At 40.6% G+C, this 19453-nt stretch overlaps 1 protein-coding gene across 1 annotated transcript; it reads left to right on the forward strand.

Moving 5' to 3' along the window:
* Positions 1 to 16976: 16976 nt before the first annotated feature.
* On the forward strand, positions 16977 to 18845 carry LOC138592377 (immunoglobulin lambda-like polypeptide 5; the record flags this gene model as incomplete). The annotated part of the gene is made up of 3 exons (XM_069663206.1): positions 16977 to 17085; positions 18211 to 18519; positions 18622 to 18845. Coding segments are annotated over 3 exons (552 nt in total), but the record flags the coding sequence as incomplete, so codon positions are not given.
* Positions 18846 to 19453: the final 608 nt, after the last annotated feature.

Here is a 19453-nt window from a genome sequence, read left to right on the forward strand (position 1 = left end):
ATTAAAAAAAACAATAAGATAACACATGACATGTATGAGTTTTGTTTTGTGTCATATTTGATACATCAGGTATTTCTGTTTTGTACTTTACTGGTTACATAAAAGTGTACACAACAAAAAGTCTTTTACCCCTTCACACTCCTTCACAGAGTGAACATAACCACAAAAAGAGCCAATGACTTCGTATGTAAAAAACAATATAGGGCATAAATATCTCAGTCTCCACTCTAAATATCCAAGTATGTCTTTAAACCTTGAAATTCTCAGTTTTGTTCTGTTTGGCAGCACCTTATGGCGATGAATGGCAGACGCATATGTCCCAGATATCCAGACGTCCACGGTTGGCTCCAGTTGTAACTCTTGATTTTTTGACAGTCGCTTTCCTTTTTAGACTGTTTGCCTTCATCTGATTGCAATCAAAAGTTTTATGGAATGCATAAAGTGCTAATACGAGGGGAAAACCTTTTTATATTGTAGAACATCCTGATTTGCCTATTTCTGCATTGTTTCCATCCTGTGGGTGACAATAAAGTGTCTTTGACTACATAAGAACAGTTCTCTATCTTAGATTTTACATGTCTTTGTGCGTCGAGTACGTTGTAACCAACAGGAACATTTGGGGTAGAATAAACCGATGTGGTGGTAGCTTTCATGAAACGTACTGAATTGAAAGATTAATAATAACATAAGATAACACAAATCAGGTAACATATTTATTTAACAGCTGTTGTGAAGCCAAATTAACCTGAGTGTCCTCACAAAGTGTAGGGAATCGCAGCACTCAAGTAGGTCAAGCGCAAAATAATAGAATAGGCTCTGTGAACGGTTCTAAACTGAGAGAGAACAACTAAAACCAGCCTTGGTCATTAACTAGAAAAAACAAGATGGCTCTTGTCTGTCTTTCTGCTCACGCTCACAGCTCTCTCTCTCTCTTCCTCTCTCTCTACCTCTCTCTCTCTCAACGCCCCATTGGGTTCTGCAACAGATGTCCCGATACACAACTTTACACACATCCTATCACTTTCTAACCACACGTTTCATGGTGAACTTTTTGTCTTATTTTTTATCATACAGCAGTAAAACGGGAAAAGAAGTTTGTAGTTCACTTGTTTTACTGGATTCATTGAGTCACAATCATAGTGTCCACTAGATGGTGCTCAACACTGCACTCTGCTCTGTAAACCATCGATCAGGCTGCTCAGCACACGTGCAACAGAGAAATGGAAACATGCCAGCAAGTGTTGGTTATTATCAAAGACAGGTCAAACCTGCTGAGGTTAGAGGCGACAGGAAAAACAACGTGGACAATTTATGACTAATAAATGTAAAAAATGACTCACTAAAAAACATATTACTATGAAGAAATGTAATAAGTATGTAGAAACCATTGATGTTTTTGATCATTCTTTCATATTTTGTTACTCGTCTCTATATTTCCAAATTTATTCATTGTGTTACTAATTAGGGCCCGAGCACCGAAGGCGGTGCGAGGACCAATATAAATGCAAGGCCAACGCCACTAAAATACAACAGAAGAAGAAGACCAGGCAAGGCAAGGCAAGGCAAGTTTATTTATATAGCACATTTCAGCAACAAGACCATTCAAAGTGCTTTACACAGAACAACAAAAGCAAAGAAACACATCATAAAACAGGACATTAAAAAGCAAAGTGAAGAAAAACAGCTAAAATAGAAGCGAAAAATATAAAAATAAAATAAAAAATAAGGGTAAAGGCTACAGTGCAGATATAAATAATTTAGAATAGTTATTAAAATAAAAGTATTAAAATAGTTTAATAAAAGGCAGCTGTGAACAGGTGAGTCTTCAGGCTTGATTTAAAAGAAGAAAGTGTTTCAGCAGACCTGCATGATTCTGGGAGTTTGTTCTAGATATACGGAGCATAAAAACTGAATGCTGCTTCTCCATGTTTGGTTTTGACTCTGGGGACAGAAAGCAGACCTGTCCCTGACGACCTGAGGGGTCTGGATGGTTCGTACTGTGTCAGGAGATCACAAATATATTTTGGCCCTTGACCGTTCAGCGCTTTGTAAACCAGCAGTAGTACTTTGAAGTCTCTTCTCTGACAGACAGGGAGCCAGTGTAAAGACCTCAGAGCTGTAGTGATGTGATCTACTTTCTTGGTCTTAGTGAGGACTCGAGCAGCAGCGTTATCAATCAGCTGCAGTTGTCTGATTGATTTTTTAAGGGAGACCTGTAAAGACACTGTTACAGTAATCGAGTCGACTGAAGATAAATGCATGGACCAGTTTTTCTAGATCCTGCTGAGACATAAGTCCTTTAATCCTTGATATATTCTTGAGGTGATAGTAGGCCGACTTTGTAATTGTTTTAATGTGGCTTTGAAAGTTCAGGTCCGAGTCCATGACTACACCCAGATTTCTGGCTTGGTCAGTGGTTTTCAACACTAATGACTGAAGCTGTGCGCTGACTTTTAATCGCTCCTCCTTAGCTCCAAAAATAACTACCTCAGTTTTGTCTTTGTTCACCTGAAGAAAATGATGGCACATCCACTCATTGATTTGTTCAATGCATTTAACTAGTGCTTGCATGGGGCCATGGTCCCCTGGTGACATTGTGATGTAGATCTGTGTGTCATCTGCGTAGTTATGGTAACTAACTTTGTTGTTTTCCATTATCTGAGCCAGTGGAAGCATGTAGATGTTAAATACAAAGGGGCCCAAGAATGGAGCCTTGGGGAACTCCACATGTAATCTTTGTCTGCTCAGATGTAAAGTTACCTATAGACACAAAGTAGTCCCTGTCCTTTAAATAAGAACCAAACCAGTTTAGTACTGTGCCAGAAAGTCCAACCCAGTTTTCCAGATGGTCGAGTAATATCTTATGGTCAACTGTGTCGAATGCAGCACTAAGATCGAGTAGTACTAAGACTGAAACTCTACCATTGTCTGTGTTTAAGCGGATGTCATTAATCACTTTGACAAGAGCCGTCTCAGTGCTGTGGTGTGGTCGAAAGCCTGACTGAAAGACATCAAAGCATTTGTTCACTGTCAAAAAGTGGTTCAACTGTTGAAAGACAGCCTTTTCGATTATCTTACTTACAAATGGTAGATTTGATATAGGCCTATAGTTCTTCATCTGTGACTTGTCTAGGTTGTTCTTTTTTAACAGTGGCTTGATGACTGCTGTTTTCAGGGCCTGTGGGAAGACACCTGAGAAGAGACAAGTTTACAATCTGTATCAGATCTGATGCCATGACTTTTGAGACCTTTTGGAAAAAATCTGTAGGCATAATATCAAGGCAGCAGTGGGAGGATTTTAGGTGTTGTATAATGTCCTCCAGGTCTTTGTTGTTGATCAGGTAAAATTGTGTCATGGTGTTTAAATTGGTATTAGTTGAACACAGCACATAACCTGAACCTGATACTGAGTTACTGACTGCTTGTCTGATTTTCAGTATTTTTTCTGTAAAGAAGGAGGCAAATTCATTGCAGGCCCTGGCTGAGTGAAGTTCAGGTGCTACTGACACACTGTTTGTTAGCCTGTCAACAGTAGCAAACAAGGCACGTGTGTTATTACTGTTCTTGTTGATGATGTCAGAGAAGAACGATTGCCTTGCATTCCTTAGTTGTGAATTATAAATGCGAAGTTTCTCTTTATAGATGTCATAATGAATCTGAAGATTTGTTTTTCGCCACCTGCGTTCAGCTTTCCGACACTCTCTTTTTTCAGCTCTTACCAGTGTGGCATTTCTCCAAGGAGATCTTTTCCTACCAGAGACAACCTTCGTCTTGGTGGGAGCGATGGTATCCATTACATTTGCAATTTTAGAATTGAAATTATCTACCAAGTCATTGACTGAGACCCAGGACAGGGAAGGTGTGGAAGAGAAAACCTGGTTAAAAATGTCGCTGGTGTTTTCAGTGATACAACGTTTTGTAATTGCTTTTGTTTCAGTAATTGTCTGCACTAAGATAACACTCTCAAAGACAACACAGGAGTGATCAGAGAGGGCAACATCTGTCACCACAATCTTGGAAATGTTTAGACCCTTGGAGATAATTAAGTCCAGAGTGTGCCCCTTATTGTGTGTGGGCTCTGTCACATGCTGAGTCAGCCCATAGTTGTCAAGAGTGCAACACAGTTCTTTAGTCCCTCTGTCCTGAGAGTTGTCAACATGGATGTTAAAAACACCAACAATTACAACACAGTCAAAGTCAATGCAGATCAAAGACAGCAGTTCATTAAAATCATCAGAAAAGTTTGCACAGTATTTAGGTGGCCTGTAAATATTCAGGAGCATGGCCCGAGGGGAGGACTTCAGCTGCAGAGCCACATATTCAAAAGAAGCAATATTTCCAAAGAATAACTGCTTGCATTGGAGGGACTCCTTAAACAAAATTACAACTCCACCTCCTCTCTTATGCAATCTAGCCTCGCTAATATATCTAAACTAAAGTTGGGAGGGGTTGACTCAATAAGAACAGCTGCACTGTTATTTTGGTCTAACCAAGTTTCAGTTAAAAACATAAAATCAAGTTTGTGCTCAGTAATAAAATCATTGATTAAAAATGTTTTCCCTGCCAAAGATCTGATGTTTAATAAAGCCAGCTTTAGTGTCTGAGGAGCCTTATCTGCCCACATGATTGGGACAGATTGTGGCTCACAAGGAATGGATGATACATTTGCTAAATTTGCAGAATCACATAAGTGCTTCCTTTTTCGCGGTAGCATCGCCTTTCTTTTTCTATTACCTATCAGGACAGAAATTGTGGAACCTACTGGCATACAGGGCCCGGGCTTATCCTGGAAAGAGTCATGACTGCCATTATCCGTACAGCCTGGACCCTCCACATATCAGTTTGAGCTTGGTACATTTTGAACACAAGCAACCATATCAACCTTATCAGGCTCGGCAGACAGAGCATGATGCCGCCGTGGAGCAGGAGGGGGAGGGCGTCGTGGCAGTAATGGCTGTGTCGGAACTGGTGGAGGTGGGCGCCATGCAGGGTTTATGGGAGAGAAAATGGGAGAGGGCCGGGGGGTGCATCTAGTTCCAGCATTGACCAGCTCCTTCGTCTGGTCCGTGAAGAGGGGAGGAGGGAGAAAGGGTGATTAAGGAAGAGGATGACCTGGCTGGGGTTTGAGGGGGTAAGGTGAAAGGGATGGAGGGGGGTGGAGTCCCCTCCTCTCGGCTCTGATGTCTCTCCAGTTCAGAAATCTCCTCGGGCGGGGGCAGATGGTGATCTTCCTCGAGGTTTCCGCTGTGAGATGTGACGTCTTCCTTCCGTGCCGATTCCTCTTGTCTCTTGTCCTTGTCCTTGGCATTGAGGACTGATGGGTGACGCAAGGAGTAAACTAGGTTAGAGGTGAACAGTTTTACTCCTGACTTGTTAAGGCCAATTCCATCTGGTTTAAAAAGATGTCTGCGTTCCCAGAAAATGTTAAAATTGTCAATAAAGTGCACTGAATGAACAGTACAAGCAGATGAAAGCCACTGATTCAGTGCCCGCAACCTGCTGAATCTCTCATCTGCTTTTCTGACCGGTGGTATGGGGCCACTGATAAACACATCTGCATCCAGAGAGCTGACTGTGTTCAACAGACCCGTGAAGTCCTGTTTCAGCACTTCAGATTGTTGCTTTGCAATATCATTTGACCCTATGTGCAGCATGATATTTTTCACAGTGGGATGTGCAGCAACAATATGCAGGATTTCTGGCTTTCTGCCATGTCAGAGACCATATCCTTGGGAAAACAGAGCACTTTGGCGTTTTTACTGCACATTCTTTGTACATCTCTCACAGCAGTATCGCCCAAAATCAGAGTCTGAGGCCCAGGCTTTAGCTTTCCCTGCAGCCTTTTACTTTTTGACATGCTTTCAGTCCTTACCCTGCTGCCTGAGGATGGAGGGTTATCTAGGTCATCAGATGAACATCCAGGGTCCAGCAACAGTGGAGCAAATTTGTTGTGCACTGCCACATTCAGTTGTTGGGGAGGTTTGTTGCTAACCCTCCCTTTCACAGCTGTCCACCGCTGTGTCTTACCAACTACCGGGGTTGAGGAGGCACTCTGCCAGTGAAGGCCAGCCGGTCTCATCACATATCTCAGCGCGCTGTGCTCTGCCTGTTGTTCGTCCTCCCATTTCCCAAGGATGTGATTTACTTTTGGGCTTTGCCCCAAGATAGTTCCAAGGAGGACTACCACTCGAAGATTTATTCCACAGTACAGAGCCCCCCTGTTTCTTAGTAGTTTTGTGTGTGTCCCTTAGCCGTGTGTTAGCTTGCTCTTATCCACTGTTTTGAGTCAACGGCAAAGTGGTGTCATTCCCACACAGACCGTTCACCTCCACATTCACTTCTAGGCGGTGAATTTTGGTCTCCAGCACTGCAATCTTTTGTAGGAGTTTGTGATAGTCGTCCGTGGAGAAGGGCGGCATCTTGATGCTAATTAGCTTTAGCTGTGTACTACGTTTACAAATGCTGCAGTACAGGCTTGTGCTGTCGTTAGGCCACAGTCATGTAGCCCTGCGTAGGACAAAACATTGTTAAAATATGCCAATAGACCTATTAAAAATCTATAAAAATTACAGTCCCAGTGATTTATAATTTTCCAGGATCCACTGTCCATAAGTTAGAGTGAAAAACTGCACTGTAAGAAAGCAGGAAGTAATCAATGGCTAATGTTGCGAGCTTCAGTGTGCTAGTCGTCAGCCTCAGAAGCTAATGAGCCTATCCAGTAACCGATCCAGTGGGTTGCTGTGTGAGACGCCCTGGTTGAATGAATAGTGGCTTCTCATTACCACCGCCGGCCTCTCAGTTACCAGCGCTGGCTTATCATTGGCCAGATCAGTAGCTGGCTTCGGCAAGGATATGGCCTCCTAGTCTTAATTTTGTCCTTTTCCCGGCGCCATATTGTCTGACCTGATAAGACAATTAACAGCAGGATGTATGAACGTGCCCTCCCTTTCTCAAGCCCCCTAAAGGAAAACCAGGCCGCATCGTAAATCATCACAAACCGTTTTCATTTTGAAGGAGACTTAAATTCTAAGCTTAATCCAAAAGACAACTGGACTTGGTTGGAGTTTTTGAAGACGTTTTCACCTCTCATCAGAAAGGCTTCTTCAGTTAAAGACCTCTCTTCTTAATAAAGTATGAAATGGGGTGAACTGCAGATCTTGGAACTTTTCAGAAAGGTGCTGGTGTCTTCACCGCAGTTTTTTTCAGGCAACCAATCAGATGGGGCGCAATCGTCACCCTGGTAACCATGGAGGAGCAAACTGCTTTGGCCATTTCTGTCCGAGCTATAAGATAACCAAACAGTATCACGATAGAGACCGAGAAGCCCATTTGAGGGAGCAGATCGGCCGGAGTGTTGTGCTTTTATCGCCCTACGCATTGTAAGCTTGTTGTTAGCTGTGTAGTACGTTAAACGTATTGTTGTCATAGAAACAAAACCAGCATGCAGCGTTTTTTCTCTCACTGCACAAGTGCTTCATCCCAGCACTCCCCAGCGCCGTGCCAGTGCTTCTCTACCAGCAAAAGGCGCTATGTGGACACGGGGCCTTCACTTTACTTATTGCCAAAATTGTTGTCTGTCCTTTTCAAAGCAGAAACTGACAGTCAGTGTAATGTAATGAATGTTTCTTTGTTTATGCCCCTTTCTTAACAAGTGCACGTTATGAACTATTCATTTCAATAACAACTTATGTACGCTACAGAGGCCTGTACTAAGATGAGGATTTGGGATTAGTGAGGTAATGTCAGGTTATAATATATGGCGTTTCAGGGTTGTGATAGTGCTTCACTCCTTACTAGGGTTAATCACCATGGTAACCTGCTAAGTACAGTAGGGGGATATATCTGAGAGTGAGAGATCAACCCATATAAAAGCCCTGAAATGGACCAATCCATCCATCCATCCATTCATTCATTCATTCATTCATTCATTATCTATACCACTTACCTGGTTCATCTGATGTGGGGGGGTGGGGGGGTGGTGCCTATCCGAGCTGTCGTTGGGCGAGCGGTGGGTTTATACCCTGGACTGATCAGCAGTCAATCACAGGGCTTTATACGCAGTCATGGAATTAATTATTCACTGCCATTCAGCTGGAGATCATTTATTTGCTGTGAAGAACTGGAGGTCACATTTTTTTCTGCTCTTGAATTCTGATAAAGTGAGAGGCCGATCACTGGCCCTGCTCAGACACTAGTGTCAGTCTTCCACATGTGAATAAATGCTTTACAAATGTGAAAGGCTGAATACAAAAACAGTGATATAGCATTAATAATGGTGCTAGAAGCAGTTGTGGTCCTAAAGTAGCATAGAGCGTGCAGACACTAGGGGGAGGCAGTGTGAAGGTTTTAATCTGCCATGATAAGACAGCAGTACTGTTATAATATAATATAATATAATATGATAATATACACTGTAATACCAGCTGTAACTGCAGAGAACAACATAAAGACAATTACATACATGTTGTATAAAATCTTCTATGATATTATTATATAATAAATCAGAGTTCATTGAGTTGTTGCTCAGGCAGGACATTTGGTTGTGTCCTAAAAACAGCTGAAAATGTAGATACAGGTTTGTCTTTGATATCAAGTTGTAAAGAGGAGAAACTCAATCAATATAATAAAAACTACAACAGGTCAGTTGTGTGTTTAAGTTCATTTTTGCAGCTAAAATGTCTACTGTTCAACTTTTTATTTGAGTTTCAAGCAAGCGAGTCTTGTTTTTATTTTGTAATAGAAGTTCATTGGCATTACAATTCAATATCATTTACACATTAATGCTTTAATATTTGAATGAATAACAACTCCAGACAAAAGACAACACATTCAGATAATAATGAAACTGAACAAGAACACTCTTTTCCTTTTGTTTTCTGTTGGAAATATTGTTTTGTTTTTAAAAATTCATTTCATACAAATATTCAAACAGTAAAAATATTTATTGATTATTTTCATACTTTAAATAAATACATTTTCAACAAACAACATCTTCAGAATAGACCAACATATTTACGCAGCATTAAATATTTAAAGTGTAAAAACATTTTTGATAGTGAAAATAAATGAATCATCTTATTGTCAAATTAAAATATAGATGACAAACAGTGAGTGTTAAAAGAACATGTTTTGTCTTTTGTGTAAATTACAGTTATTCCATATGGAAGCAATATTGGGATAATTCATGTTGTATGAGTGCTTTCATTGCAGTTTAATGTGTGTAATAAAGATCTTCACACAAACATGAGACAGAAACAAAGATCAGATCTGTCAGGGAGCAGACTGACGACTGAACTGATGATTCGACTATGAAAGACACCTGGGCTGCGTTTGAAAAGTCTCTCTGCTTCGAGTCTCTGACTGAGTGATATGAGCTCAAGTGTTGACGAGGCCGCCATGATAAGAGCTGTTTGAACGAAGCGGAGGAAACACTGGACCCTCCTTTATGAGAGGAAAGGACAATAACATCCCACAATTCCTTGAGGCAGCAACAATTAAATCTAAGCTCTATTCCAACGGTCACAAAAATAACTTCAGTTAAACAAGTAATTTATTGGAAATGTCTGCATGGAAAAGCACAGTGGATGATAATGCTACGTTGTCGTGCAGATCTGAAGGTTTACAGCTAAATCAGTCATGCAGGATTTTTGGATAAAATGATGCAGCTTACATGCAGAAATGTGCCGTGTGACTGAGTGTTGGTTTGAATCACTTCAGAGAAAAAGAAGTCTGTGAAAACAATCATTTGAAACCAAAGATTTAACTTTAATAATAAATGAATCATGTCTGCTGACTGACTTCGTCTTCTCCTCACATTTAAAGATCGAACACAAGCTTTAAACTTTCTACACCACAGATATAAAATAAATGTTTCTGCATTTAATTAAATATTTTCACTTTTAAGATCAGTGTTTTTAATTGTTCGTCTTTCTTATGTACCATCAAATATACAGATTTGATGAGAGCAGAATGCGTCACATTAACACCCCTTCATGAACAGTGTTGTGCAGCAGCAGATGGGAAACAATCTTCCGTCTCTAAGGTAACCGTCTTCTGTCTGTTGCTCCTCGGCTCCGCCCCCTCTCCCCTTTAAACCTCAGACTCTACGGAAAACCACACAGCAGCTATAGCTTTAGATGGGAGTTCTGAGGACCTGTCAGAAACCACGAGGCCCTCGTCTGATCTCACAGCTCGTCCTGGTTCTTCTCAGGTTCACCAGAGCAAACACTGCTGCACAAAATGCTTCTCCTCCCAGCTGCAGCTCTGTGCTGTTTGTGTTCAGGTGAGTGTTTCCTGCCAATCAGGAGCCAACAAACTCACCCTTCAACAAACCAACCCTGTCTCCTTGAAGTGACATTAATATATTTAACTATTTAACGATGTACAGTTGAACATAAGTGTGATGTTTAGGCAGCAGGGCTGAACAAGCACCGTCACACTAACCTCCATCTGTCTGTTTCTCTACAGTGCTGGTTGCCATGGCAGCAGAGATCAAACAGGACAGTTTATCATTGACCAGGAAAGTTGGAGAAGAAGTCTCCTTCAGCTGTAGAGGCACTGACCAGTGTTATTATGACTGGGTACTCTGGTACCAGAAGGAAGACACAGAAACATTCAGAGCGATTGTTGATATCGACAGGAAAAGTGGTCAAATAGAAAAAAGCTACAATCATCCTCACAAAGATGATTTCTCAGCTGTGAATAAACACAACGGCTGGGAATTGCAGATAAAGAATGTTACTCTCTCTCATTCAGCCTCCTACTACTGCTACTGTTTGATACATGTTCCCACAGTGAGACATGGTCCGAGCAGCCTGAACAAAAACCCGCAGACGAACACATGTCAAAAAAGTAAGGCATAGTGTATGAATGTGCAGTGAGCATGTCACTCCATCTGTCACTTTAACTGGTCGCGTTCTCCTACTTGTATGACAGCTTTATATACCTCGTACTTTATTGTACCTATTCTTATTTTTATATTGTATTTACCTACTTGCTATTTTGTCTTTGTACTGCTGCAACACCCAGATTTTCCCCTCTGGGGATCAATAAAGCATCATCTCATCTCATCTCGTCTTGTTATAGCAGAATGGAGCCCTGACAGGTGCAAACCTAGCTGTTTTTACTCACATCAAACTGAACATTTCCACTGATGGTGAAGTAAGACAAGGTGAACAGGACCACGTTAACCTATTCAACGTCATTACACACCATTTTATCCCATACTGTGTTCTGTTTAATGTTTACTTCATGTTCACCTCCTTCACTTTTGTAGATCTCTCAGTCATAGCCTAAAGTTTTTGCATCTTTTAACCTCTATTGATTTCTCTCTGCTGTTTTCGTCTCTTCTTTTTTTCCCCTCTGTAAACAGACCGACATCTAATTTACCAGACTTCTGGGGCACTGGTTTAGTTCAGTTGATTGAGCAGGCGCCCCATGTACAGAGGCTGTACCTCATCGCACTGATCACAGGTTCAATTCCCGGTCTGCCGATCATTTGGTGCATCCCCCACTCTCTACTCCCAACGTTTCCTGGCCAGCTTCAGCTGTCCTATAAATAAAGGCAAAGGCCATCCATCCATTATCTATACCGCTTGTCCTGTTCAGGGATGCACAGGGAGAACATGCAACCTCCACACAGGAAGGCCCACCTTGCCCAAACCGGGTTTAGAACCAGTGACCTTCTAGCTGTGAGGCAACAGCGCCAACCACTGCACCACCGAGCAGCCCAGGCTACAGCCAAAAAAATAATATTAAAAATGCATCTTAAAAATGGTCTCCCTCAGCTCTACATTACCACCGACGGTGCCTCACATGGGACTAAAACAAAATCCCCCCCCTTTGCTCCATGCTGTCCACACTCTGGCCCTGGACTACAGTCGGCATGGTCGCGCCGGTCTCAGCTCCTACCACCTAGTTATCTTCAGCTGGCCAACAGATTCAACATACTGGAGTTAACTAGACTCTTCTCCTCAGTAGTCCGCAGGTGGTGAAACTATCAAACTCCATTTAGTCCGCAGAGTCCCTTTCACCTTTAAGAAGAAGCTAAAGACCCAACTCTTTATGAACACCTCTGACCTAAATTTTGCCATCTTGTGTAACATCCATGCTGAACTGGACCACTGGACCCTAACAAGTGCCCTGAGTTTACTCTGAACCAGGAAAATCCACCTTCAGTTTGTGGGCTTCAATTATGAGTGGATTATTTTCAACAGGCTCTCAAGAACGACGATTTAATTTCTTTTGGACAAATCAAGACGATAATCTCAAACCACTTCACCTCAGTATGCAATGCACTGAGAATTCATGTTTGGTTTGCTTTAGTTGTGCTTTTTCATTGTAAATGTGGGAATCCTCAATGATCGTCAAGGCTTAAATTAAGGTTTGAAATGAAAGAAGATCATCACTCACTCAATGTATAGATGCTCTTCATCGCTCACTCAGTGTATAGATGCTCTTCATCGCTCACTCAGTGTATAGATGCTCTTCATCACTCTCAGTGTATAGATGCTCTTCATCGCTCACTCAGTGTATAGATGCTCTTCATTGCTCACTCAGTGTATAGATGCTCTTCATCACTCTCAGTGTATAGATGCTCTTCATTGCTCACTCAGTGTATAGATGCTCTTCATCACTCTCAGTGTATAGATGCTCTTCATCGCTCACTCAGTGTATAGATGCTCTTCATCACTCTCAGTGTATAGATGCTCTTCATCACTCTCAGTGTATAGATGCTCTTCATCACTCTCAGTGTATAGATGCTCTTCATCACTCTCAGTGTATAGATGCTCTTCATCGCTCACTCAGTGTATAGATGATCGTCATTGCTCACTCAGTGTATAGATGCTCTTCATCACTCTTAGTGTATAGATGCTCTTCATCGCTCACTCAGTGTATAGATGCTCTTCATCACTCTCAGTGTATAGATGCTCTTCATCACTCTCAGTGTATAGATGATCGTCATTGCTCACTCAGTGTATAGATGCTCTTCATCACTCACTTAGTGTATAGATGCTCTTCATCACTCTCAGTGTATAGATGCTCTTCATCACTCTTAGTGTATAGATGCTCTTCATCACTCTCAGTGTATAGATGCTCTTCATTCCTCACTCAGTGTATAGATGCTCTTCATCACTCTTAGTGTATAGATGCTCTTCATCACTCTCAGTGTATAGATGCTCTTCATCACTCATAGTGTATAGATGCTCTTCATCACTCTTAGTGTATAGATGCTCTTCATCGCTCACTCAGTGTATAGATGCTCTTCATCACTCTTAGTGTATAGATGCTCTTCATCACTCTTAGTGTATAGATGCTCTTCATCACTCTCAGTGTATAGATGCTCTTCATTGCTCACTCAGTGTATAGATGCTCTTCATCACTCTTAGTGTATAGATGCTCTTCATCACTCTCAGTGTATAGATGCTCTTCATCACTCTCAGTGTATAGATGCTCTTCATCACTCTTAGTGTATAGATGCTCTTCATCACTCTTAGTGTATAGATGCTCTTCATCACTCTCAGTGTATAGATGCTCTTCATTGCTCACTCAGTGTATAGATGCTCTTCATCACTCTTAGTGTATAGATGCTCTTCATCACTCTCAGAGTATAGATGCTCTTCCTCGCTGTTCATTGCTCACTCAGTGTATAGATGCTCTTCATCGCTCACTCAGTGTATAGATGCTCTTCATCGCTCACTCAGTGTATAGATGCTCTTCATCACTCACTCAGTGTATAGATGCTCTTCATCACTCTCAGTGTATAGATGCTCTTCATCACTCACTCAGTGTATAGATGCTATTCATTGCTCACTCAGTGTATAGATGCTCTTCATCACTCTCAGTGTATAGATGCTCTTCATCACTCACTCAGTGTATAGATGCTCTTCATCACTCTTAGTGTATAGATGCTCTTCATTGCTCACTCAGTGTATAGATGCTCTTCATCACTCTCAGTGTATAGATGCTCTTCATCACTCACTCAGTGTATAGATGCTCTTCATCACTCTCAGTGTATAGATGCTCTCCATCACTCACTCAGTGTATAGATGCTCTTCATCACTCTTAGTGTATAGATGCTCTTCATCACTCTCAGTGTATAGATGCTCTTCATCACTCTCAGTGTATAGATGCTCTTCATCACTCTTAGTGTATAGATGCTCTTCATCACTCACTCAGTGTATAGATGCTCTTCATCACTCTCAGTGTATAGATGCTCTTCATCACTCTCAGTGTATAGATGCTCTTCATTGCTCACTCAGTGTATAGATGCTCTTCATCACTCTTAGTGTATAGATGCTCTTCATCACTCTCAGTGTATAGATGCTCTTCATCACTCTCAGTGTATAGATGCTATTCATCACTCTTAGTGTATAGATGCTCTTCATCGCTCACTCAGTGTATAGATGCTCTTCATCACTCTCAGTGTATAGATGCTCTTCATTGCTCACTCAGTGTATAGATGCTCTTCATCACTCTTAGTGTATAGATGCTCTTCATCACTCACTCAGTGTATAGATGCTATTCATCACACTTAGTGTATAGATGCTCTTCATCACTCTCAGTGTATAGATGCTCTTCATTGCTCACTCAGTGTATAGATGCTCTTCATCACTCTTAGTGTATAGATGCTCTTCATCGCTCACTCAGTGTATAGATGCTCTTCATCACTCTCAGTGTATAGATGCTCTTCATCGCTCACTCAGTGTATAGATGCTCTTCATCACTCTCAGTGTATAGATGCTCTTCATCACTTACTCAGTGTATAGATGCTCTTCATTGCTCACTCAGTGTATAGATGCTCTTCATCACTCACTCAGTGTATAGATGCTCTTCATCACTCTCAGTGTATAGATGCTCTTCATTGCTCACTCAGTGTATAGATGCTCTTCATCACTCTTAGTGTATAGATGCTCTTCATCACTCTCAGTGTATAGATGCTCTCCATCACTCACTCAGTGTATAGATGCTTTTCATCACTCTCAGTGTATAGATGCTCTTCATCACTCTCATTGTATAGATGCTCTTCATTGCTCACTTAGTGTATAGATGCTCTTCATCACTCTCAGTGTATAGATGCTCTTCATCACTCACTCAGTGTATAGATGCTCTTCCTTGCTGTTCATTGCTCACTCAGTGTATAGATGCTCTTCATCGCTCACTCAGTGTATAGATGCTCTTCATCGCTCACTCAGTGTATAGATACTCTTCATCACTCACTCAGTGTATAGATGCTCTTCATCATTCTCAGTGTATAGATGCTCTTCATCACTCACTCAGTTTATAGATGCTCTTCATCACTCTCTCAGTGTATAGATGCTCTTCATCACTCACTCAGTGTATAGATGCTCTTCCTCACTCTCAGTGTATAGATGCTCTTCATCACTCACTCAGTGTATAGATGCTCTTCATCGCTCACTCAGTGTATAGATGCTCTTCATCACTCACTCAGTGTATAGATGCTCTTCATCACTCTCTCACTGTATAGATGCTCTTCATCACTCACTCAGTGTATAGATGCTCTTCATCACTCTCTCAGTGTATAGATGCTCTTCCTCACTCTCAGTGTATAGATGCTCTTCATCACTCACTCAGTGTATAGATGCTCTTCATCGCTCACTCAGTGTATAGATGCTCTTCATCACTCTCTCAGTGTATAGATGCTCTTCATCACTCACTCAGTGTATAGATGCTCTTCATCACTCACTCAGTGTATAGATGCTCTTCATCACTCTCTCAGTGTATAGATGCTCTTCATCACTCACTCAGTGTATAGATGCTCTTCCTCACTCTCAGTGTATAGATGCTCTTCATCACTCACTCAGTGTATAGATGCTCTCCATCACTCACTCAGTGTATAGATGCTCTCCATCACTCACTCAGTGTATAGATGCTCTTCCTCACTCTCAGTGTATAGATGCTCTTCATCACTCACTCAGTGTATAAATGCTCTTCATTGCTCACTCAGTGTATTGATGCTCTTCATCACTCACTCAGTGTATAGATGCTCTTCATCACTCACTCAGTGTATAGATGCTCTTCCTCACTCACTCAGTGTATAGATGCTCTTCCTCACTCACTCAGTGTATTGATGCTCTTCCTCACTCACTCAGTGTATAGATGCTCTTCATCACTCACTCAGTGTATAGATGCTCTTCATCACTCCTAGTGTATAGATGCTCTTCATCACTCACTCAGTGTATAGATGCTCTTCATCACTCTCAGAGTATAGATGCTCTGCAGACTGGAGGGGGTCTGATTTCCTGCATCATATCCCTAAATGTGATGCTGTAACTTTACAGCTTCTTTGGATGGCACTACTATCTGGATGATGATAACATGTTTAAATATTTGTGTTCCCTTTGGCTCTGAATCTATATCGATACAATACATAGAGAGAATATCATATAGAGAATATTATTAGGAAAATAATTCAAAGGGTCGTGCTGTACAGCTGATCCAAAACCTTTGTCACAGCTGCTGAACACAAGAGAGCTTCCTGGATCCACAACGATACAGGGTGGTGCAAAGTCAAATGTTTATAGAAAAGTACACCATAGTGTAGCTCAATGTTTTAAAAAACAAAAACAACACATTAACTGGATGAGTGGTTTAAGTTCTGACGTAGTTAGGATGACGTAAACACAGCCTACTATACATTATGGGCTTGTGCAAACATTCTAACACAACATCGTACACAGAAGACATTTCAGAGCTCAGGTGGAGAGTTGCTGAATGCTCTGTGGAAAAGATCTGTAACAGCTTCACTTACTGTTCATTCAGACTGCCGCCCTACACCAACAGTTGTTTATGACACTAAACACAACTTTGTAGTTGTCCGTTTTTTTTACACAGTCCAATATTCTACACATTTGATTCTAGGGGCCTGATAGTAACCACAGCTGGTAAAATATAAAAGAAGAGACATTTCTGACATCAGAGGAGGACAGGAGCTGAAACCTGATCGTGGTTCATAATTTGGGTTGTTCAGCAGCACACAGGTTTTTGTATTAGTTGTGTTCACTGTGCGAGGAAGCAGAGGATACTATTACATCTTAGGCTCTGGAACTAGACTGTTTGTTACAGGTAAGAATAAGCATTCATTGTCTTCAGCTGTTTTACTGAACCAGTGTAATACGTTTTGCTGTTAAAGGCATTACATGTTAACATTTAAAAATAAGTGGATCATTTTTGCATGCAGCTATTCTGAAATAGCTAAAATAAAATAAAAAGTTCCTAACTTGTGAAAAGATGTTCAAATGTGACTGCACAGCTCAGGATGATCTTTAATCTGCAGCCGATAAAACTGGTTCAGTCTGAGTCTGATATAAGCAGTGTTACAGATATCAGTATTTAATGGTCTCGCATTCAGCAATAACTTTGTATTATATTAATCATAAGTCAATATACTGTGTGTCAGTAGACATACATTTAAAGCTCATATTTTTAAATATGTTGTAAAGAATAATTGAATAATTCTGAGAGAGTTGTATTTTATACTATTTCTCCAAGTAAATATTTGTACCTGTACTCAATTTTACAGACCTTATAATCTTAATAATATCATATTTAAATATCTGAAACTATATACATACTGTATATTATTTAAAACTGCTTAGGTATCAATTAAACCTTTATTTCATGTTACAAAACACCAGACTTTATTCACATTTACCATTCCATAATATATAATTTAAATACTGTTAAAGAATACAAATAGTTATGAAATGATTGTTGTATTGATTTGTTTCTTTAGTAATTACAGTGGTTGTAAATATATAAAATTAGTTACATATTAACTTTTAAATAAAACACTTATAATTTAACTAATAATAATAAGCACAATAAACCTTTCCCAGAAAAATATATTTTTATTGTTTCTATTTGTATGAAAATACATTTCATGAATATATTGAATTGCATTATATCATTCTTTAATATCTAAAATTGTACTCACTATAATAACAAGCTAAAAACACCTCACAGTAGCTTTAAATAATGTGTTTCAGACTGAATGCAGTGCTGGAAGCGGCACACGGTGTGAACAACTTTGTTTTTTCATACTTTTGTTTATTATAGTTTTTATTTAAGATCCCTGACAGTAACAACACTGCTGTTTGCTAATTTTGTAGTTGTATTCGTATACTTGGCAATAAACCTGCTTCTGATTGTGAATGTGTGTGTGCTGCTTGTTGCTCTATCAAACTTCAGATGAGCAGGTGGTGAAGCCTGTGGTGAGCGTGTACCCGGCAGCACCCAGAGCCCACCTGGAGGGGAAGAGCTCCCTGCTGTGTGTGGCCTCAGACATGTTTCCTCCTCTGGTCCAGTTCTCCTGGAAAAGACAAAAGGAGAATGGACATCTGGAGGAGCTGCCCTCTGCTGACGGACGGCTGCTGAAGCTCAGAGAGTCTGGATGTACTGCCTCCATCTTGTCTATCCATCAGCAAGAGATCAGCTCGTATGAATACCGCTGCGACGTGCAGCACGAGGGCGGCACGGTGGAGGCGCAGACAGAAACAGGTAAGGAAGGCTTGGTGACTGTGTTCAGCACTTATTCTGCTTCATTAGGTGATGATATCAGAGAGAGGAGAGGAGCAGAGAGCTGACATTTTTCTGTTTCAGAGGATTCTACACGTCCAGCACCTTCTGTCCCGTCTCAGTACCAGGTGAAGCTACTCCTGCTGCTGTACACGCTGCTGATAGTGAAGAGTCTGGTGTACTGCTGTGGACTCTTTGTGCTGACCATCCTCAGCTGACCATCCTCAGCGTCATTTCTCACTGTCATCTCATAAATCCATCTCATGTATCACTTTGATTATCAGTTGAAAATGTTTATTATAAATATATATGCCATTGTTGTTACTTGTTTACAAATACATTTGCATTACTAACACCAGATTTTGTAGTATAGTGCTAATCTGATTCTGTACATTATCTCAGCTTAATAAACTTGATATTGATATAATCGTTCACTTTCTGGTATATATTGTGTTATTCACAGTGTTTCCCTGTTCTTGTATTTCTTTTTAATATACAATTCTGAGTGTTGCAGGTTTGTTAAATTCTTTCAGTGAAAAATGCTCAATAGACTGAAAAATCAGAGACTTGTAAGAAGCTCTCAAAGAATAAATGTACAGGAAGATATGAAACATACACCTAAACAAGGAGCAAAAAGCACAACAAAGATTAGACAAAAATAAACTTAGAATGAGTCAGTGTGTGGATTTCCACCAGATTAATTGTTGAGTCTCTTTAACTATCGTGTCAGTGGATGTCAAGCTGTACGCTGATGACACTCCTGTTTACAGGCAAAAATAAACAGTAGAGCTGCTTTGAAGATGTAACTGCTATGAAACCATCAGTGGCTTCATCAGTGGAGCTGAAGGCTTCATGTTGGAAAAATAATGGTGTTTGTTTTTTTCTTTTATATTAGAGTTTAATTTAGATTACATGG

The sequence above is a fragment of the Semicossyphus pulcher genome, unplaced genomic scaffold (genome assembly GCF_022749685.1).
Source record: "Semicossyphus pulcher isolate SPU_LCO1_2020_fin unplaced genomic scaffold, fSemPul1.0.p SCAF_1, whole genome shotgun sequence".
NCBI classification, from domain to species: domain Eukaryota; kingdom Metazoa; phylum Chordata; class Actinopteri; order Labriformes; family Labridae; genus Semicossyphus; species Semicossyphus pulcher.